Genomic DNA, 21,056 nt, shown 5'->3' with positions numbered 1-21,056 from the left:
CCAAGCCAACGGGCAGGACGGAAATGAGCTGCCCCACCAAGCCCTGTCCAAACTGCAGAATCACGAGCAGATGATAATACGGTTACTGTTTTAAGTCATGACATATTGTGGCTGTTTGTTAGCAGCAGTAGACAATCAGAACACCTTGGCTCCCTTTTTCTCCCGTATCCCCTCCCTCCTTAAGTCCTATCAGTTTGACCTCCTGAACAACCTAAATCTAACTACTCCCTTCATCTCCTCTGACACCATCTGACTCCAAAACTACCAGCCACTTTTCCTGATAAAAACTGCAATAGCTCTGGGGCGCCTTGGGGGGCACAGCTGGTTGAGTGTTGGACTCTTGGTTTCGGCTCAGGTCTGATCTCAGGGTTGTGAGATCGAGCCCTGCATCGGGCTCTGCACTCAGCCCTGAGTCTGCTTGTATTTCTCTCTCCCTCTCCCTCCGCCCCTCCCCACTGCGCGTGTGCTCTCTCTCTCTCAAATAAATAAATCTTTAAAAAATGCAATAGCTTCTTCTTTTTTTTTTTTTAAGTTTATTTAAGCAATCTCTATACCCAACATGGGGCTTGAACTCACAACCCCAAGATCAAGAGCCACTTGCTTTACTGACTGAGCCAGCCAGGTGCTCCGAAAACTATAATAGCTTCTTTTTTTTTTTTTTCTTTAAGATTTTATTTATTTGTCAGAGAGAGGGAGGGAGAGAGAGAACGGCAGGCAGAGGGAGAAGCAGACTCCCCGCTGAACAGGGAGCCCGACGTGGGACTCGATCCCAGGACCCTGAGATCATGACCTGAACCGAAGGCAGACGCTTAACCGACTGAGCCACCCATAGCTGCTGCTTCTTTTTTTTTTTTTTAAGATTTTTATTTATTTATTTGGCAGAGAGGGACACAGTGAGAGAGGGAACACAAGCAGGGGGAGTGGGAGAAGCAGGCTTCCCGCTGAGCAGGGAGCCCGACGCGGGGCTCCATCCCAGGACCCTGGGATCATGACCTGACCTGAGCTGAAGACAGACGCTTAACGACTGAGCCACCCAGGCGCCCCCCTGTAATAGCTTCTTAAGTAGTCTCTATGCATCTATTCAGGGCCACCTCCAATCTGTACACCTCACTGCAACCAGAGAGATCTTTTCAGAGCATAAATTATGTCACCCTATTGCCTAAAGTATTTGAGTAGCTTTCTTTTTTTTTTTTTAAGATTTTATTTTATTTACTTGACAGAACGCGAGAGAGGGAACACAAGCAGGGAGAGTGGGAGAGGGAGAAGCAAGCTTCCCGCAGAGCAGGGAGCCAGATGTGGGGCTCGATCCCAGGACCCTGGGATCATGACCTGAGCCGAAGGCAGACGCTTAACCATTAACCACCCAGGCACCCCTGAGTAGCCTTCTTTTGCCCCCAGAATAAAAACCATCAGCTTTCTTAACACGGCCTAACGCTTAACAAGGTTCTACCAAGTTTCTGGCCACTGACCCTTCTTGCCCCTACAACCTTTTCTTTTCTGCCATACTAGCCTTTTAATTACTATACTTTGCCAACTCCTTTTGCCCCAGGGACCTTATGAATACTGTTTCCTCTTTCTGGAACCCTTTCCAACTCACCTGCCCTTACCTGTTTTGTTAAGTGCCTCCTGGTAATCTTAATAGGTTTCAGCACAAACATCCCATTTCCTCACAGAAGCCTTCCCTGACACCCCAGACTGGGCAAAAATCTCCCTTTAAAATACTCTCATTCCAGGGCAACTAGCTAGCTCAGTAGGTAGAACATGTGACTCTTAATCGCAGAGTCATCAGTTCAACCGCATGTTGGGCATGAAAACTAGTTAAAACAAAACAAAACAAAACAAAATGCATTCCTCTCTTTCTTACCACCTGTCAGAGCTATGATGTTATTTCTTTGGATAATGACTCAATTTGGGATTTAAGTGGCTGTTTATTTGATGCTTGTCTCCCTCACTAGACTGTTTCATTCTGGTTTTATCTGAGGTGAACCTTGGAGAAATGACATAGTCATCCGCCAGGACGTCCACTGGAAGTGCAGCCCAAATTCTTTGAAATTACTCCTATCAATAGGTGGGATGTATTCCCTCTTCTTGAATCTGAACTCTGAGGCTCCCTGGCAAATAGAATATAGCAGAAATTACACTGTGCCGGTTTTTAGGCCCAAGCCTTAAAAAAGTGGCCATCTTCCATTTCCTATCACTTTGGATGCTTTCTCTTAAACCTAATCACCATGCTATAAGAAAGCCCAAACAGCCCATGGAGAGGAACAAGAACCCTGGTCCTCAGCCTCAAATGAGCTCCCAGCTAATAGCTCCAACTTGCCAGTTACATAAGTGAGCTATCTTGGAAATAGAATTTCTAGCCTCTCTCCCTCTCCCCCCCCGCCAGGCCCCCCAAAAAATCCCTGCTGATACAACATGGAGCAGAGGTGAGTTTCACTATTGAACCCTGCCCAAATTGGAGTTTCCTGAGTGAAATTATTTTTTTTTAAGCTGTAAATTTTGAATGGTTTGTTATACAGCAATAGATAATGGGAACGTCAACCAGAATGACAACCCTGTGCAGAAAGGTAACACTTCCTGGGTCAGGATCACAGAGCTGTTTGTGATGTTTTGTCATCCCGACCCTCACTGAGCCCTGACTGAGGCCAGAAGCCTGTAGTATTTGTTGACATATAGAGTGGGAGTCTGTAGCAGTCCCCGACGAGGGTGACCATCCTTCACGTCCATGCTGGTATGGATGTGGATCCAGGGTTCTCTCTTGCTCATAATCTCCTATCCGCAGGGAACTGGCTGGTGACTACCGCACTCCAGAGTTTTACCCTGGAGGGCAGCCTATTCCAGCTTCTGGAGGTGAACGTAAATGGCAAGGGACATCAAAGTAGCACTTCATGAAAGACTCCAGAGAGAGAACACAGGTCAAGGGGGAAATCCAGTGATTTCTGCCCCAGAGGAAGGTGCAGCTCGGTCAAGGGTAATTCAGGTGAACTCACATTTGATAGACAAAGTTCCAAGAAGGTTCTGTGCTGAGGCACACAACCCACATGGCACCTTCTAGGCTCATGCTATCCAACACAGTAGCCACTAGCTACTATGGCTATGTAAATTTTAATTTTAATTTTAACTAATTAAACATTTTTTTTAATTTAAAATGATTCCTCAAGTCACATGAGCGACATTTCCAGTGCTGAACCGCTAGCTATCTGTGGCTTTAGGCTGCAGTACTGGACAGTGCAGATGTAGACTAATTCCATCACAGAAGTTTTATTGCACTGTACCGCTCTAGGCCCTTTAAGATTGGTCAATAGAAATGGCCTTGCTCTCTTGGGGTCCCGGGTGGCACAGTTGGTTGAGTGTCCGACTCTTGGTTTTGGCTGGGGTTGTGATCTCCGGGTCTCAGGATCCAGCCTGCAGTGGGCTCTGTGCCCCACCTGGGGCTCCAAACTCATCATGGAGCCTGATGGAGTTTCTCTCTCCCTCTCCCTCTGCCTCTTACCATACTTGCACCCTCTGTCTCCACCCCCCATCTCTCTGTCTCTCTCTCAAATAGATGGATAGAGAAAGAAAGAAAGAAAGAAAGAAAAAGAAAGAGGGGCACCTGGGTGGCTCAGCTCAGTCGTTAAGCGTCTGCCTTCGGCTCAGGTCATGATCCCAGGGTCCTGGGATCGAGCCCCACATCGGGCTCCCTGCTCCGCGGGAAGCCTGCTTCTCCCTCTCCCACTCCCCCTGTTTGTGTTCCCTCTCTGGCTGTGTCTGCCTGTCAAATAAATAAATAAAATCTTTAAAGAAAGAAAGAAAGAGAGAGAGAGGGAGGGAAGGAAGGAGGGAGGGAGGGAGGGAGGAAGGAAGGAAGGAAGGAAGGGCCTCGCTCTCAAGGATGTGAGAATAGACATAAGAAACATGGAAAAAATGAAACAAGAGCTACTACTGGGAGATCCACAGAAATGGCCACATTTATCAAGCCACAAATTTCAACCCCGAAAGAGGCCCCTGGGGAGATTTGGGGAGCAGCCTGAGCTGCTTTCAGCTCCCCTTCCTGGTCACTGATAATACTTTTTTTTTTTAAGTTTCTTTTTTTTTTTTAAGATTTTTAGTTATTTATTGACAGAGAGAGAGAATGATAGAGAGAGAGCATGAGAGGGAGGAGGGCCAGAGGGAGAAGCAGACTTCCTGCTGAGCAGGGAGCCCCATGCGGGACTCAATCCTGGGACCCCAGGATCATGACCTGAGCAGAAGGCAGTAACTTAACCAACTGAGCTACCCAGGCACCCCCATTGATAATACTTTTTCCAAACTCCTTAATAAAGTCATTTCCTGCTTGGGGGTATCAAATTCTACAACTTTAGTATCCATTATGTTCATCAAAAATCTAACACAGCATCATGGTTAAGAACATGGACTCTGGAATCAAACTTCCCATGTTAAAACCCTGTTCCAAAGCTTCCTAGCTTGGGTGACCTTGGCAAGTTACTCATCCTCATAGAACCTGCATTTCCTCATCTGTAAAATAATATTATAACCTACTTCCCAGGATTATTGTGATGATTACATTAAATAGTACTAAAAAGGCACAATGGTGCCACAAAATAGTAAATACTCAGTAAATTTTAGCTCTGACTTTTCCTAAGCTTACTTAATCTTATTTGGGTTTCAAAAAAAAGCCCTCAAAGGGGATTCGGTGAGGATGTATGGTCACTTTAGGAACACTTTATCCTTCTGTACCTCTGTTCCCCGTCACTTTCATGCCCCTCCTCAGTTCTCCTGATCTCTTCAGGGCCCTCCCCGGTACCTTGACACGGTAGCACATGGGTCCAGTGTGGCTGCCAAAAGCCTGGTACCAGAGCACGAGTATTCTTATCTTGGGTGAGGCCACTTTCCTTTCCTGTTCCTGGGCTTCCCTTCATTGCTTGGGTTCAGGCCACCTAAGTACTGAGTGTATTCATACGTGGAAGAGTGATCACAGGAGGCTGGAGTCCCATACTCTGGGGGAAATCTAGAAATTAGGGCGCGACAAAGAAGCCTGGTAAGGTAAAGATGCAGAGGTTGCCTTAGCTAGCTTTTGCTTCAGAAGTCTAGCAGTTTAACAGGCCCTGGGAGAAGGCTGAGAGAGCCGTTGTCTGAGTAAGGCCTGTTCACTTCCTTAAAGAAGTATAAGCCGGGCCCCGACTGCTCCTCCGGTCTGCGTGACAAACATAAGACAAAACAGGTGTGCTAATAAACTATGAACTTAAATTCTTAAGGGTTGTTAGAGATTCCCCCTACCCCAGTAGGCCCCTTTCAGAGAGCGGCTCCTTTAAGAGGCGGGCCCTATCCCCGCTAACAAAGGAAGTCCCCACCCCTGGTTGCCAGGGTGCTCTATGGCGTTGCATTCTCATTGGTGGGCGACGGTGAGTGAGGCGCCCAGAGACAGCCATTTCCAACGAGCTGGCGGGGGCGAAAGATGGCGACGCCCCTCGGGTGGTCGCAGGGGGGGTCAGGATCAGTGTGTCTCGCCTTCGATCAACTGCGGGACGTGATCGAATCTCAGGAGGAACTGATCCATCAGCTGAGGAACGTGGTACGCAGCCAGAAAAGCTGGGGTAGAGGCCAGACCTGACACCTAAATGGAGGGGGCGGGGCCAAACCCTGTCCCGAAGCCATTGGCGAGCTTAGAGCACCTTGCCAATGGCGTCATCAGGAGGAGGCGGGGCCCAGATGTGTTCCAGGTGATAGGGGTGGAGCCAAAATGGGGCAAGGTCTTCATGAAGATTTACCAGGGAATTTAAATCAAAATCAAGTTGTTTTCTACTCTCTGGTTGTGTAAGGCCTGGTAGTTATGTCCCGGTCTGTTCACCGAGCCTCACTTTCCCCATTTCTTTTTTTTTTTTTAATTTATTTTTTTAAGATTTTATTTATTCATTTGAGACACAGAGATACAGAGAGAGAGAGAGAAAGCATGAGCAGGGAGAGAGGCAGAGGGAGAGGGAAAAGCAGGCTCCTCGCTAAGCCAGGAGCCCGATGTGGGGCTCGATGTGGGGCTGGATGTGGGGCTCGATCCCAGGACCCTGGGATCATGACCTGAGCCGAAGGCAGATGCTTAACCATCTGAGCCACCCAGGCGCCCCACTTTCCCCATTTCTAATTGGAGATGACTTCGTTGGCATCCCAGGGCCCTCAGGTGCAGGCATTGAAACTATAACATCTTTTCTCTTGTGGACATCCCCTTCCCTGTGTCTAATGCAGCGCCATGCTGAGTGCAGTAAGCACAGGTTTGTCCCTTACACATGTTAACTTAAGGGCTTCTGACCCCTTTATGTCCCTTTGCTTTTGCCTTCTCAAGCAAACCCTCGTTCGCGAGTTCAAAACATTGGAGCCACAGATTACCTGGCATGGTAAAATCCTGGCCAGTTGGAGTTTTCATGGTTTTTCCCTTTTTTTTATATATATATATATATCTTGATAAGAAGGTTGTGAAATAGCTCCATCTCAGAAACAAAGCTGACTTAACTATTTCTCACTCTAATGGGTGTGTGCAGCTCTAGGCACTGAATTACTTGCAATTCCCTGAGGGTACCCAGCTCTTTTTCTTCGAAGCTGGCATTTGCATGTGTGTTCTCACCCGAACACTTTTCTATCCCACCCCTTCTTCTGGCCTGCCCCTGTTTAGCAGTCAGATGTCCTGTCTGATGATCCTTCTCTGGAAGCAATTCTGACCTTTCCCCAGGCCAGGGGCCTCCCCTGACTACCACAGCCCTTTGTGGTTCTCCATCATAGCACACACCATGTTAGAAGTGCTGGCCATGAGCTATCTCATATATCAGACTGGTTGCTCCTTGAGGGTAGGACCTAGAGCTGAGCCTCTGTGAATCTTGTGGAACCAAATTCTCCCTTCTCGGAGCCCAAGTCTCATCCTAGGTGCCGTGGGTATCAGCCCACTGTCTAACCTTGCTCCTGGTCCCTAGAGAGTACCCCTCCCACTCCAGCCCCAGGCCCTCCCTGAGCCTGGCTCTGTTGCAGATGGTTCTCCAGGATGAAAATTTTGTCAGTAAGGAAGAGTTCCAGGCAGTGGAGAAGAAGCTGATGGTAAGTAATGGACTCTGCAGGCTCCTAATCTTCCCCCATTTCCTGGGATCCCTGTGGATGGGCACAGTTACTGAGAGCCTCCAGCCCTAGTAGTGAGAACAGAATCTTCCTGGGTCCTGGCTTCCATGTGCCTCTTTGAGAAATAGAGCTGGTTAAGGGAACCGAGGAGACCCAGGGTGCCTTAGGGTTAATGAGGTCACTGCTGCTGCCCCTGCAGGAAGAGAAAGCTGCCCACGCCAAGACCAAGGTCCTCCTGGCCAAAGAAGAGGAGAAGTTGCAGTTTGCCCTCGGAGAGGTAGAGGTGCTATCTAAACAGCTGGAGCAAGAGAAGCTGGCTTTTGAGAAGGCGTGAGTGGACCTTGGTAGGGGGGTGAAGGGTTAGGGGTCCAGTCTGCCTGTCAGCCTTCCCACCCTTTCTTATCTTCTCCACCCAGGCTCTCCAGTGTCAAGAGCAGAGCCCTGCAGGAATCCAGCAAGAAGGACCAGCTCATCACCAAGTGCAATGGTAGGCGGGAGGCCCGTGCCCCCCCCCACGCTTACATGCATGGGCTCTTCCCTAACAGCCCAGTGCCTGTGTCCAGGGCAGGGTTTCACCCCAACTTCTGCCCCCGGCTGAGGATACAGGCAGGCCCAGGCGGGCCACACCTTCGCAAAGGCCTTCAGGGACCAGGCAGGCCACGGAAATGAGGGAAGCAGTTGGTGTACAATATTCTTCATGGCCATAAAAGAACGGGCTTGCTCCCATTTTTCTTGAAACATACAACCTTCTTAGTCCACCTTTTGTTTTCCCACTTTTGATGGGTATTAGAAATAGTGTACTTGACTCATAACTGTTGTAAGAGGAACAACAGGGCAAGTTCAGTCCTATTTGGGAGCTGACCCCTAGTGTCAGGGTTGGGGACCCAACAGGGAGGAGTGGGGACCGTGGTGATGGGAAGAGCCATGCCACCTCTCAAGGGCTTAGTGCCTCTGCCGTGGGAATGGAGGCCCAGTATTGTCAGATCCTTTTTTTTTGTTTTTTAACAAAAACTTTTCTGACTTTTTAGTGTTGGCAACTGATTTAGAAATTTTAAAACTATTGTATGGGCTGAGTAGAATATGTCTGTAGGCCATTAATTTTCATCTCTGCTCTGTGCCAGATGTCTGTGGCCACTTGTTGGCTCAGTTGGTGCTGTGAGTTTGGGGGCACTTTCTGTCAGCCATCCAGTGGCCCTAGATCTTAGGACCCCCTTTTTAGTTCCCCAGGACACTAAATTCCCTTTACCTATTCATATCTATTAAGAAATAGATATGAATTCCATATGTAACCTGCTTCATGCATTGCAGCCAATTTTGAGTAGGCCAAAGACCAGCCCAAGTCCAAAAGAGATTCAGGGTCCCTCCTGATGGGCTGCCACCTGGAGTCTTGGGCACCCCATACCCCTCAATCCAGCCCTCTGTCTCCCTTGGTGAGTACTCTCACTGGTAAGATGCCAGCAGGCTGATGTCTTGATCTGACTAGGTGGGCTGACAGGCCCCATGGCTGTTTGATCAAGGGCTCCCATTGGGGCCCCCTGGGGCTCAACCTGTAGTCACTGCCTCCATACCCAAGGCCACTGGACCCCAGTCCTTCCTCCCTCTCTACCTATCCACCCCCATTTCCCTAAAAGGAACGTAGACTTCTTTCCTGGTGGTGCCAGAGCATTTCCTAGAGATTAGTCAAGGCCAGAGGGCTCTGCTTGTGCAAGGTGCATGTGTGTATGCGATGGGGATGGAACATGGCTAATTCCCCTCAGAATGTCCCAAACCCCTCTATTGGGACACAAGCCTGAGCAAATGTCATGACCTGAGCCTTCCCTGGCCTGTGCCCTCCCTACCCTCCAACCTCCCTTTATGTGGGTTTAGTTTGGTTTTTACACTTACAAAGTTTCTTATTTTTCTCAAAGGGATTTTCTAACCATTCTCTCATTAGGTGCTATTTATTTTAAATTTATCTCTCATTTGTTTTAAAAGATTCATATAAATTTCTGATGCCTTTTCCCAAAAGAACTTCACAATCAATCAATCTGGGTGACCTTGGGAAGAAGGTTCAACAATCCTGGTTCTGTGACCCACATAGCTCATTTTCATTCTCTCCCTTCCCCTGTGTCTTTGTTTGTCTCCTCTTTTCTTTGCCGTGCCTTAACTTTTTACCAAGTCTTTTCTTCTGAAACCTTCAATGCTTCAGCATTTCTGCATTTTTAGAGTTTGTGTTCTAGTCAATGTTCATCCAGTCTTTAAAGGCAATGGGATCAGAATTTTCCAGGGCTCCTCAAGGAACAGTTCATATAAATGAAGCACCCTCTAGATCCCTACAGCCTCTTTCAATTTTGATACAAGACACAAAAATCATCCTTGCGTCTAATGAGCACTTAATGTGGGGGTAAGCTTTGCCACCACTATCTCCCTGGGTGCTCCTCACGCCCCTGTGGAACAGGGGCTGTCCCCGTCCCCATTACAGATGAGGAAACGGGTCTAGAAAAGGAGGCAACTTGCCCAAAGTGGTAATACTGTCTCATCAATATTAACGCTGTTGAAACATTGCCTTGTTCTGTGTTCTGGTCAGTTTCGGAGTCTTAACTCTCTTTCAGGAGCTGCCTCCTTGAGGGTAGGGACCCTGTCTTCTCCCCTGAAGCCCTAGCACAGGGCTGGGCATCCAACTGGCCCTTAGTAGGTCTGCTGGGATTGAGATGACTGAATGAACTAAGTGATATTTCTAAGTCCTAAACCCCCAGAGGCTATCCTGTTCATTCACTCCACAAATAAATTTGTTGGGCACCTTCTATATGCCAGGTACTGTTTTAGACCTTAGGGTTAAAGCAGTAAATGTAAAAAAATCTTTATCCTTATGCATTTATGGATATAAATCCCAGTAGGGAAGAAGACAAGTGAGTAAAATATATGGTATGTTAGCTATAAGGGCTAAGAAAAAGAAAGCAGGGATAGGAACTATTAAGAGGGGATGTACTTTTAGATTGGGAGGGGTCTTGCCAAGGAGGTCATATCTGTACAGATCGGCAGGAATTAAGGGCAGGAGCCGTTCATCCTCCTGCCTTTGGGCAGCACTGTCCACCTCTCTGCAAGGCCCTTCGTCTGCCCTCATGTGGGTCACCTGGTCCAGAATAGAATTGTGAAATCACTGACACATCATCAGACATTGCGCCCCTCAGCCACCAGCCTGTCACAACTCCATAATAAACTCATTCTTACTAAGGTGTTAGCAGCTACTCGTGGAGAACCCCTGGGTGGGGGGAGCCAAGTTCTTAAAAGACCTGTAAGGGAATGAATGCCTTATCTCAGGAAGGAGCCCTTGGGATGGGAACCACCCCTCCTCCCTTCCTCTCTCCCCCACAGAAATTGAGTCTCACATTATAAAGCAAGAAGATATACTTAATGGCAAAGAGAATGAGATTAAGGAGTTGCAGCAAGTTATCAGCCAGCAGAAACAGATCTTCAGGTGAGGGGTCTGGGCCAGGCTGGGGGTTGTTGATGGAAGTGGGGAGCCAGCTCTCTGGCCCCTACCCTATACTGCCCCCAGCCCATGCCCAGCCGGCTCCGTTGCAGGAATCACATGTCTGACTACCGGATCCAGAAGCAGCAAGAGAACTACATGGCCCAAGTGCTGGACCAGAAGCATAAGAAAGCCTCGGGGACGCGTCAGGGCCGGAGCCACCAGCGTCCCAGGGAAAAATAAAATGGTCGTCGCCTTCCTGTTCACTGGCTGTAATGCCCGACCTCTGCCTTCTCTGCTGTGGGGGTCCCCATCCCTATCCTTCCTATCCCTGTGGGTCCCGGCCTCTGCCATCACAGGCCTCACCAGTGACCTGATTCCCAGGGAAGAGGCAGGGGAAGAAGCAGAAGGTGTTCTTTTTTTTTCCTTCCTGCCTGTCTCCTGGAGGGCCTTGGTGACAGAAGGGAGAATCAAGTTACCAAGGATTGGGTCAGGGACAGGCCTTGGACCACCACCTTCCAGGCCACTCCTGAGCTCAGAAAAGGATGATGCTCAAGTCTCCAGCCCCTGCCACTTCCTTCCCTCCCTTGGGTGGTAGGGGGAGGGGAACCGTGGGGGTGTAGCCTAGGGGAGGACTACTTTGTTGTCTAATAGGCACTGTCCTTCCTACTCTTGGTATTTAATCCCCTCCCTATGTAAACAGCTCTGGTTACCCCTGGTTACCTGTAAACACCCCACCCCACTCCCAGCGCCCTGGTAAATTTAACTCTCCCAACTTGGCTATAGAGCAGGAAGGGCTGTGTGTGTGGGTGTGGGTGTGGGTGTGGGTGTGAGAGAGAGAGAGAAGCCCTGACCAGAGACATCAAAGTCGGTTCCAGTCCCACAGTGAATTTGGGAAATCCATTTCCATCATATAACAAGACTGTTATACCTGTGAATCACACTTGTACCCTCTTACACTTCCCCCAAACAGAGGCTCGACTGACTCTTCACAAGGGGAAGGAAGGGAAAAGGACAATGCTCTGTCTATTTTTAAGTTGGGAGAACAGTCTCTGAAGGGGCAATGACTTGCTAAGTTTACATATGCAGGGCTAGATGATGGGCAAGTTTGATCCTTTCACAAGGCATCACTGATGGCTAGGTGATCATGGGGACACACCCAGGCAGGAGACCCACTGGGGAGGCTGAGTCAGATTTGTGAAGTCTAGCCTAACCTGGGTCAGTGTGAGGGTGAGTGCACAGGAGAGGGGGAGGTGCTGGTGCTTTTGCTCTAAGGCCAGCCAGGGCCTGAATCATAGCAGGAACTTGAAGCCAGAAGTTTAAAGGCAAATGGTGCCCACTGTCATTATCCCAGGACAGTGACAGGTGGTGGCTGCTTCCCCACCAGTGCCTGTCCCCAGGGTGAGTCCTGAGTTGGTGGGGGCTGGAGTGAGGGCCTTGCAAGTGCCTGGGGGAGCACAGAGCTCTTTCTGCCTCAGAGAGGCTTTAGAGAGGGGGCTACAGCTACCCCAAAGGGTCCTAAGAGACCCCACATCAGCATCTAGGGCTTGTTCTAGGTACCAAGGCCATCTGTAAAAGTTACAGCTATCCACTCCAGCCCCTTCCAGTATGTTCCCACTAAAGGCAATGGGTCCAGCAAGGGACAGCACCTTCCTGAGGCCCTAGCACTTCTGGATTTGGGGGAGCCCTCCAAGCAATGCTCCTCCATCAAAGATTGTGGGGTGATGGGTCAAAGAAAGTGGTGAGTGCACCCTTATGAACTCTAGCTGGGACAAGTGATGAGAGGGCCAGGGAGAAGGGGTGCACTGGGGTGATGGGAAGACACTGGGGGCTAAGGGGAAGATGAAATTGCTCAGAAGACCTGAGTTGCCCGACCCAAAAGTGTGGTCCTGGTCCCCTGGCTCACATTCTGATCCACACGCCACGGTGCTTGACCTCAGGCAGGTGGTCCCTGCTCAGCCTGTTTCCTAGCCTGTGAAGAGCAGAGTTAGGCCTAGCTCCTGGCTTCCAACAGGACACCTGCCCATCCCTCACCTTCCTGTCAGCCCGAGGCTGGAGAGCCCTCCTAGGCCTCTGGCCCGCACCAGAGAAGAAGGTTAGAAAAGCGAAGCCCAGGGCCCAAGGCTGTCCCGTTGGCGACGCCACCGATTCGCGAGCGGACGCGGACGCGGCCGCTTTAAGGCGCGGTGACCCCACGACATCTGCGGGTGGGGCGGGGACAGTGCGGGCGTCCGCGGCACCGGCGGAGGCGAACGTGAGGGAGGTAGTGCGCGGCGTCCAGCCCCACCATGCTGACCGCGCTCGCCCGGCCAGCCCTGCCCGGCCTCCCAGGGCAGCTGCCTGCGGCCCCCGCCCGGCGTCAGGACTCCTCCGGTTCGTCAGGCTCCTACCACACGGCCCCGGGTTCTCCAGAGCCCCCGGACGCCGGGCCGGACGCGGAGTGCCGGGCGAATTGGCCCGGGGTGGCCCCTGCGCTGGGGGCGGGCGCGCAGCCTCGCCTGTCCGTCAGCGCCCAGAATAGCCGCCAGCAGCTCGGGCCCGGCTCGGGTTTCCCGCGAGGCCCGGGCTCCCGCCCGCGGCCACCCCAGCCCCAGCTGCGCATGCTGCCGTCGGGGGAGATGGAAGTCATCTTCGGCGCCGGGGCTCTGTTCAGCCGCTCGGACGCGGCGGATAGCGAGGTGCAACAACTCACCAAGCGGGCTTTCCGCAGCCTCTCTCCGCCCGGGCCCGCGACTCCGGCTCCCGCCACACCGACGCCCCAGACCCCCGACGGTGGCTCCCGCTGGGCCACTTACCTGGAGCTGCGGCCCCGCGGGCCGAGTCCTGGGACCCCAGCGCAGTTCGAGTGTGTGGAGGTGGCGCTGGAGGAGCGCGACGCGCCCGCTAGGACCCGGACGGTGCCCAAGCGTCAGATCGAGTTGCGCCCCCGGCCCCGGAGTCCGCCGCGGGAGGCGGGAGCACCGCGCCCCCGACTGCTTCTGCGCACTGGCTCCCTGGACGAGTCGCTGGGCCGCCTGCAGGAAGCCGCGGGCCTAGTGCAGACAGCACTGGCCAGAAAACTGAGCCCTGCGGCCCCTGCCCCGGGCAGCGCCACCTTCGGGCCCACGGGGCGGCCAGAGTGTGCGACTCGGGAAACGGCCCGCAGTACCCGAAAGGTCCTGGAGGAGGCCAGGTCTCGGCCACCCCGCGTGCACTATAGTTCAGCCCCCACCAGGGCACCACGGCCGTGGCCCAGCCTCCGAGAGCGCGCGATTCGGCGCGACAAGCCCGCGCCGGGGACCGAGCCGCTGGGTCCGGTTAGTTCCAGCATCTTCCTGCAGTCAGGGGAGAAGACTCAGGAGGCTCACAGTCAGGAACTCAAGACTCAGTTCCCGCGAGAGACTCTGGATCGAACCGTCCTGAGGGCACAAAGTCCGCCTTTCGAGTCTACGGCCCCCCGGGAAGTTCCGAGTAAGGCTGGGAGACCAAGGAGCTCGTCCCCGCTGTGGCAGGCTCCAAATGGGACGATACGAGGTCCACACTGCCCGTCCCCCCAGAATCTGCCCCCGTGGAATCGGGCTATTCGGAGGGTAAGTAGCCCGTCGTTCCCTGAGGCATCATCTGCATGGGGAAATCAGGATGCCGCTGTTGAGGAAACTGTCCGCAGAAGCCCTTCCCCACCGACCCTTCCCCAATGGAATCACGGTGTTGCCAGGACAAGAAGCCCATCCCCCGAAGCTCCTTCCCTATCGGAGGTTCGGCAACCTGCAGTTAGGAATGCCACAGCGAGCTGTAGGAACCCGTCCCCGCCGGCCCTGTCCTCATGGGAGGCACCAGATCGTACTAATGGGACGTGGAACCCATCTCCCCAAGAGACGTGGGATCGCACACAGCAGGGCTCATCGATGGTATCTGCGTCGGAAGCTCTGAATGGGATAGGACAAGAGGAGCTCGAGCTGCCTGGGCCGTCCGCAGCCGGGACTCCCGAGCTCACAGAGGCGCCGAGGCAGTCCACGCGGGAGAGGCGGGATCTTGCCTTCCGAGGCAGTCAGCCGTCGCCAGAAGTGGCTGCACCTGAGCTGCGCCTCAGTCGCCCCGTGGGTACCCTGGAGGCCGATGTGCACCGGGAAGCCTTGGGCCCGGGAGAAGCCGCCTCCGGACGGCCGCGCGTGGCCATCCCGCGGCCCCGCGACGTGCGCAAGATGGTGAAGACCACGTACGCGCCAAGCTTCTCCGCGGGAACCCCAGCTTTGGGGCGGCCTGTGCCTCCTGCGGAACCCCGCGGGGAGGAGGGCGGCGCATCCAAGACACAAGAGTTCCAGGCGCTGGGGTCCCCAGCCCCAGCTCACTACACTTCTGTTTATCTCAAGGACTTTCTTCCGGTTGTGACGCACCCCTACGAGCCCCCAGAGCCGCCTCCTGACCCAGTCCCCCGGGACGCTTCGCAGCCCAACGGGGTCCTGAGGCGGAGAGCAGAGAACAGCACGGCAAAACCCTTCGCGCGCACTGAGATCCGCCTGCCTGGTGCACTGGTCTTGGGCCGCCGGCCAGAGGGAGCCGGGGGAGTTCTGGCGCGCGGTGCTGGCAGAGAGAACCGGGACGCTGAGGCCCAGGGCCTGGTCCCCGACGGCGAGGGGCGGAACAGCCCTCTAGGCGGCGCTCGCACCTCACCCCAGCAGTCGCCCATCGGGCCGGCCGGGCCCCAACCACCCCGACCACCCTGCCCCAGCTCCCCTCAGGCGCACCCTAGCTCGAGCCCTGGGATAGCGCCCAAATTGGAGGCTCCCCCTGTAGCCCTCGAGCCTGCGACTGAGGTCCGGTCGTCTGTCCCGCGGGAGCCCCAGGCGTCGGCCCGCAGAACAGCCCCGCCCCAGCCCCGTGCCGCCTCGGCGCCTCCGATGGACCGGTCCCCCGAAGGTTCCTTCCAGGGGGCGCGCAGGCCACCTGGGACCGCGTACGCTGGGAAGGTCCTGGTGGACCCCGAGAGCGGCCGCTACTACTTTGTGGAGGCGCCGCGGCAGCCTCGGCTACGGCTGCTCTTCGACCCCGAAAGCGGGCAATACGTAGAGGTGCTGCTGCCGCCGTCGCCCCCGGGGCCACCCCGCCGCGTCTACACCCCGCTAGCCCCGGGCTCTGGCCTCTACCCGCCCGCCTATGGGCCTATCCCGGGCCTCTCAATGCCGCCGTCCCCCGGCCCACAGGCCTTCAGCGGCCCCCATGTACCCTGGGCCTCCGAGGCGGGGCCCCTGGACGGGATGTACTACCTGCCAGTGAGTGGAACCCTCAGCCCCGCTCCTCCTCTGCTCCTCTGTGCTCCGCCCAACAGTTCAGGTTCAGCCCAGCCCGGCAAGGGGTCGTTGTTCCCCGTGTGAGGCCCCAGGGCCTGATCCGCGGGTGTTGGGGCCTGTTTGATAGCCTTGGAGGTTCTAGCATCCAGTCCCCTGACCTCCTTTCCTTCTATCAACTCTTTTGCCCATCCCGCCCAGTCTTCACACTGGAAGTTACCTTCAGAGAACTATCAGACTTTGGGACTGATGGAGCTGGGACTCAGAAAGTGGCTGCCTACTTCCTCCCCCAACAAAACTGTATACTCCCTTCCCAGGCATTCCCAGAGTGTGGTGTGTTTGTGTGCGTGTGAAAGTGAGGCGTCTCAGGAGTTGTTCCTAGGAGCTGACTTGAGGGCGTGTTGGGAGTTCACTAGGGGCAACAAGAAAGAGGATCAGCAGAGGTCGGGGCTGCCCCCAGAGGTAGTGAGCTGTCTGTCCCTCCCCGAAGGTGACCCAGCTGAGGAGGAACAGGCTAGGGAGCGCTGGTGGATGGAGGGAGGACTCTGACTAGCAACTCTGGTACTATTTGGAAGAGGCTCTGAGCCTCGGCCTGGGAGGCTGTGGGAAAGTGGCCAGTGCAGCCCCTCGGCCAGGCTGAATCGGAGAAAGGGAGCTGCGGGGACAGCAGGTGGAGATGGAGCAGGGATGTAATATGGAAGGGGCTATGGAGGGTCAGCCTGGGCATGGGGGTTGGGTGGGGAGGCAGCGGTAGTCTCCAGCTGGGAGCCCCACTTCCCATCCTCCCCTCAACCTCGGCATCTGACTTGCCTCTCTAAGCCCTCGATGCTGAGCGGGCTCATCCTGGGGCCAGGAGTGGAGCCTTAAGCCATTCCCACCCAGGGTGGGGGGGACAGATGAAGTGCTTAGCAAGCAGGGAGGATGGTTAAGCCTCTGGGGGTAGTGTAGGGTGGGTTAGGGCTGGCAGTAGAAGGGATGCCGTGGGGGTGGGGAGCAGGGCAGAGAGACTTGGAGCCCTCAGCTTGTTCCCCTCCCTCTGTAACAGAAGTGGCAGCCATGCCCAGAGAGGGCCTAGCTCGGCAGGCTGGTCACGGCAAGGAAGGAACAGGACCTGAAGCGTGTGTTCTAATTGAGAACATTGAACCTTGAGATTGCCGGAGCCTCTGAGGAGGGCTGAGAGAGATGCATGTGGTAGGAGGTGCTCTGCCGTGGGGGGGGTCTGTGTGTAGTTCTGAGCTTGAAGTGGCAGGGCCTTGCTGAACTGATATGTGATGTAATGAGTTTGGGGAAGAACAGTTCCCACTAGAAGCAGTTGTTAGGGATGGAGATTGATGCCTTACTTAAGTTCCAGGCCTCTGGGCGGCCTGGGTCCCTGGAAGTCCCTGCCTCCCTGCCTTGGGCTGGAAGCTGACTGCGAGAGCTGTGAGGCAGATTCACCTGAACAACTTCTCATGGCCAAAGATGCTGGTTCTGATGGCATGGAGGACCCGGGGCCCCTCCTGGTCCCCTTACCTCATCCTGGTGTGCAATAAATCACTGACCCAATGAGCCATGATGCTTGGAACAGCTCGTGTAAGTTGTCTGATTTCTGATTTCCTGCTGTGACCTGTGACACCCCCTATAATGTTCTTCCATGCCTGGGTATGGTCTGGGTGGAGAGGTCCCCAAGGCCCAGGGAGGGAGCCCATGTGTGTCTTTCATGCACTCTGGCATCCTTGCCTCCGCAAACTTGCCTCCCAGGGAGAGAGCCCTAGGCTTGCAACCATGCCCGTGGCCTCATTCTCCCTGGTGGCTGGGTGGCCAGTGGGCTTTGGGGTCAGTCAGGCTTGGGTTCTAACTTGAGTATGGCCCTTCTAAGCTGTATGGTCTTGGATTCATCACTTCTCTCTGAGCCTTCATGTGCTCATAAAAATGACACTAACTAACCACCTCTTCCCCCAAGGTACTCCGTACAGTGCCCACCGAGTGGCCAGATCCCAGGACATGGGAGGGGTCAGCCCCCATGTGTCCCTGAGCAGGCCCAGCCCCCCTCCTTACGTCACTGTTCCCTATTTGTGAAATGGGGCTGAGTTGGCTGCAGCAGGGATCCCAGTAGAGGAGGTGCACACGTGGCGTCTCTGGGGGAAGGGAGAGAGTGGGAGGGGTGAGCTGTTGGTTCCCCATTGGTCTGGGTCAGGCTTTCCGGGGTGGCCCCCACAGCACGCAGGCACACGCACACCTGCGCCCAAACCACAGCCCAGGCTCACTGAGCCAGAGCCACTGACCATGAGGCTGTCACTGCGCCTGCTACTGCTGCTGGGAGCCTGGGCCATCGCAGGGGGCTTCAGGGACAGGGCCCCACTCACAGCCACAGCCCCACAGCTGGACGACGAGGAGAAGTACTCAGCTCATATGCCTGCTCACCTGCGGTGTGACTCCTGCAGGGCAGTGGTCTACCAGGTGAGTACCCCCCCTGCAGTTCCCCTGCCCCTGTCCACGTCCCTCCTGAAGCCAGGCCCCTCCATCAGCCTCAGATTCTACCACTGGCCTTTGATTTCCAAGCCCCCACCCCTGGGCCCTGAGCTAGACTCAGCTTTCCATGACATTGCCATCTGCACCTTACCCAAACCATCATGCCTCAGTTTACCCATCTCTCAGCCCAACAGAGAGCAAATAATCTGGGACACCCCACAGTATCTTGAGACCCCAGGGAGTCACCCGCTTGTCCTCTCTGACTCCTCCCTTTCCAGGCTTATTCTCCGGCCTGGACTCCTTCTCCGGCTGGCAAGCCCTGGTGTATATGTACGTGTGTGCACATGGGTTGAGGGCATGAATATATGAGTCTGTGTGGTCTCGAGTTCACACAGAAACCTGTCAAGCGTGCCTGAGTACCTCTGTGGGGGGAGGGAAGCCTATGAGTACACGTGTCACTGAAGACTGGGCTCTGTTTTGGTTTTTTTGGTTTTTTTCCTTTCCTTGTTCTTATGGTTTAAAATAGCATGGCTGATGGGCAGGTGTGCCCTGGGGAAGGAGCTCCAGTGCTCAGGCCTACCTTCACACCTCAGCATTTCCTACCCACCCACCCCACCCCAGGGAGGTGGATCCTACGTCAGCAGACCCAGTCCCAACTTTCAGAACCTGGGGGAGGGCCCAAAAGTCTCCCTTGGCACCTCACTCTCTCCCGGAGACCCAGTCTTCTGTCTGACCCTCCGCCGCCATTGAGCAGTCCCGAAGCCTTGGCTCTCAGCCCCTCCTTGTTCTAGATGTGGCAACATTTGGCAAAGGCAGAGGCCAAGCTTCACACCCCAGGCTCAGGGGGACAGCGGCGGGAGCTGAGCGAGTCGGTATACACAGACGTCCTGGACCAGAGCTGCACCCAGACCTGGCAGGGGTGAGTCAAGAATCTGGCCCCTAGGACCCTCCTCTAGGGGTAGGGCTGATGGGTAGAGGTTCCCACTCTCCCACTCACACCAGACACACAATCCACTAGGGCTTTGGTCCAAGGGAGGGGGCTGGCTGGGATGAAATCTGAGGTCTGGAGCTGGGGGCAAGTAGAATGATACATGGCCAGGGGACAAGGTTGCTGTGTGACCTTGGGACAGGGGCTTTCCCTCTCTGGTTCTCAGTTTTCCAACAGGGAGGATCAGAATCTGCATTCTGAATTCAGCAAATGCCCTGTGTGCCTGGCTTCATGTGGGGATGTATCCCTTGCTGGCAGGGCTCCCACTAATGCTGTCTCCCTCTCCTTCCTACTGTTTCCAGCTATGGGGTCCGAGAAGTGAACCAGGTGAAACGTCTCACAGGCCCAGGACTCAGCAAGGGGCCAGAGCCAAGCATCAGCGTGATGATCACAGGGGGCCCCTGGCCCACCAGGTGATGACAGGGGTGTGGGAGTAGGATGGAGACCCTTGGAGCCGTGATCAGCCCCCTGAGGGGCAGGCAGGGTCTGAGGCTCCTGTTGGGCTCCCCTAGGCTCTCCACGACATGTTTGCACTACCTGGGGGAGTTTGGAGAAGACCAGATCTACGAAGCCCACCAACAAGGCCGAGGGGCTCTGGAGGCATTGCTGTGTGGAGGACCCCAAGGGGCCTGCTCGGAAGAGGCGACTGTCACAAGGACAGAGCTCTAGTCGGGGGTGTCGGGGGTGGGGTGGGGGTAGGCCTTCCCTTCTGGAGTAAAATAAAACCCAGTGACCTCGATTTCTTCATTCTCTCTCTCTGCAAAAAGTGGTTGTGGGCTGGGAGGACAGACATTGGCACTTCTGCTAATGTTGTACCTAGAGAGGGCCAAATACACTTACTTCCCACCAGTCTCCCAGAGGTAGGTGAGATGTGTCATGGGTTGAAATGTGAGCGAGCTGTCAAAGGCATATGGGACTGCGGTGAAACCCCAAATCCACCAAGAGAGAAAAACCAAGGAAAACTCCATGAGCAGACTACCTTGTAGACACACCTACTCAGCCACTGCAAGCTATCTGGGCCCCTTCCTGAACATTAGTCTAACTGGGTCTATTCCCAGCAGCTGCTCAATTTCTGGACTCTACCTCTGACCCCAGCTGACAGGGTTGGGCCCTAGGTGTCTGCCTGGGACTGGGCAGGGCAGGGTTCCTGGAACAGCTGGATTCAGTATCTTGGCTCTCAGTCCTGCTTTCCCAGAAGTTCTTTTGACCTGGGACCTTTCCTTAGCAATGGAGGAAAGCACCCCACCTGGGCCCCACCTGAGAACGGGAGCCTGTGGGCAGGCCACGCTCTAACTTGTCACTTCCTTGGTGAGTATCTCCCTGATCTGCTGAAGGTGGACAGACCTGGCAGGTGGACAGAACAGATACTCGAATCCCCAGCTGACAGACACTGAAACTGAGGCTTAGAAAATAAAAGAGGGGCATCTGGGTGGCTTAGACAGTTAAGCATCCGACTCTTGATCTAGGCTCAGGTCATGATCTCGGGGTTGTGAGCTCGAGCCCCAAGATAGACTCGGCACTGAGGGCGGAGTCTGCTTAAGATTCTCTCCCTCTCCCTCTGTGCCCCCCCCACTTGCGAGCGTGTGTGCTCTCTCTCTCTAAACTGATAAGAGCAGATACTACACTTGATCTTAGCCAAAAGGCCGAGAAGCGATGTGCTCTTTCTCTCTAAAAAAAAAAAAGGAAGGAAGAAAGAAAGAAAGAGAGAGAGAAAGAAAGAAAAGAAAAGAGGTGCTCAGGCCAAGTCCCAGGCTGAGTAGTGGCAGGGCTGGGAGGGGACTCAGATTCTGGGGGTGGGGGCAGTTGTTGCTGGAGAAATAGGGGT

General features: G+C 54.3%; 3 protein-coding genes and 1 pseudogene across 3 annotated transcripts; 3 read left to right on the top strand and 1 right to left on the bottom strand.

Annotated features, from left to right (window-relative positions):
* Positions 1 to 5,328: 5,328 nt before the first annotated feature.
* Positions 5,329 to 10,801, top strand: SPATA24 (spermatogenesis associated 24). The gene is made up of 6 exons (XM_021701985.1): positions 5,329 to 5,554; positions 6,994 to 7,059; positions 7,277 to 7,407; positions 7,494 to 7,564; positions 10,432 to 10,534; positions 10,642 to 10,801. The coding sequence occupies exons 1-6, from the start codon at positions 5,438 to 5,440 to the stop codon at positions 10,769 to 10,771; spliced, it is 618 nt and encodes a 205-aa protein (XP_021557660.1). The 5' UTR covers positions 5,329 to 5,437; the 3' UTR covers positions 10,772 to 10,801.
* A 2,015-nt stretch (positions 10,802 to 12,816) lies between these two features.
* PROB1 (proline rich basic protein 1) lies at positions 12,817 to 15,879 on the top strand. Its single transcript, XM_021702153.1, has one exon. The coding sequence runs from the start codon at positions 12,817 to 12,819 to the stop codon at positions 15,877 to 15,879; it is 3,063 nt and encodes a 1,020-aa protein (XP_021557828.1).
* Positions 15,880 to 18,057: 2,178 nt separating this feature from the next.
* MZB1 (marginal zone B and B1 cell specific protein) lies at positions 18,058 to 19,900 on the top strand. The gene is made up of 4 exons (XM_021702050.1): positions 18,058 to 18,231; positions 19,035 to 19,162; positions 19,534 to 19,644; positions 19,744 to 19,900. The coding sequence occupies exons 1-4, from the start codon at positions 18,058 to 18,060 to the stop codon at positions 19,898 to 19,900; spliced, it is 570 nt and encodes a 189-aa protein (XP_021557725.1).
* Positions 19,901 to 20,768: 868 nt separating this feature from the next.
* LOC123325467 lies at positions 20,769 to 20,886 on the bottom strand (annotated as a pseudogene).
* Positions 20,887 to 21,056: the final 170 nt, after the last annotated feature.

The sequence above is a fragment of the Neomonachus schauinslandi genome, chromosome 7 (genome assembly GCF_002201575.2).
Source record: "Neomonachus schauinslandi chromosome 7, ASM220157v2, whole genome shotgun sequence".
NCBI classification, from domain to species: Eukaryota; Metazoa; Chordata; class Mammalia; order Carnivora; family Phocidae; genus Neomonachus; species Neomonachus schauinslandi.
Note: the sequence above shows the minus strand (reverse complement) of the source record. Positions and strands in the feature narration are given on the sequence as shown.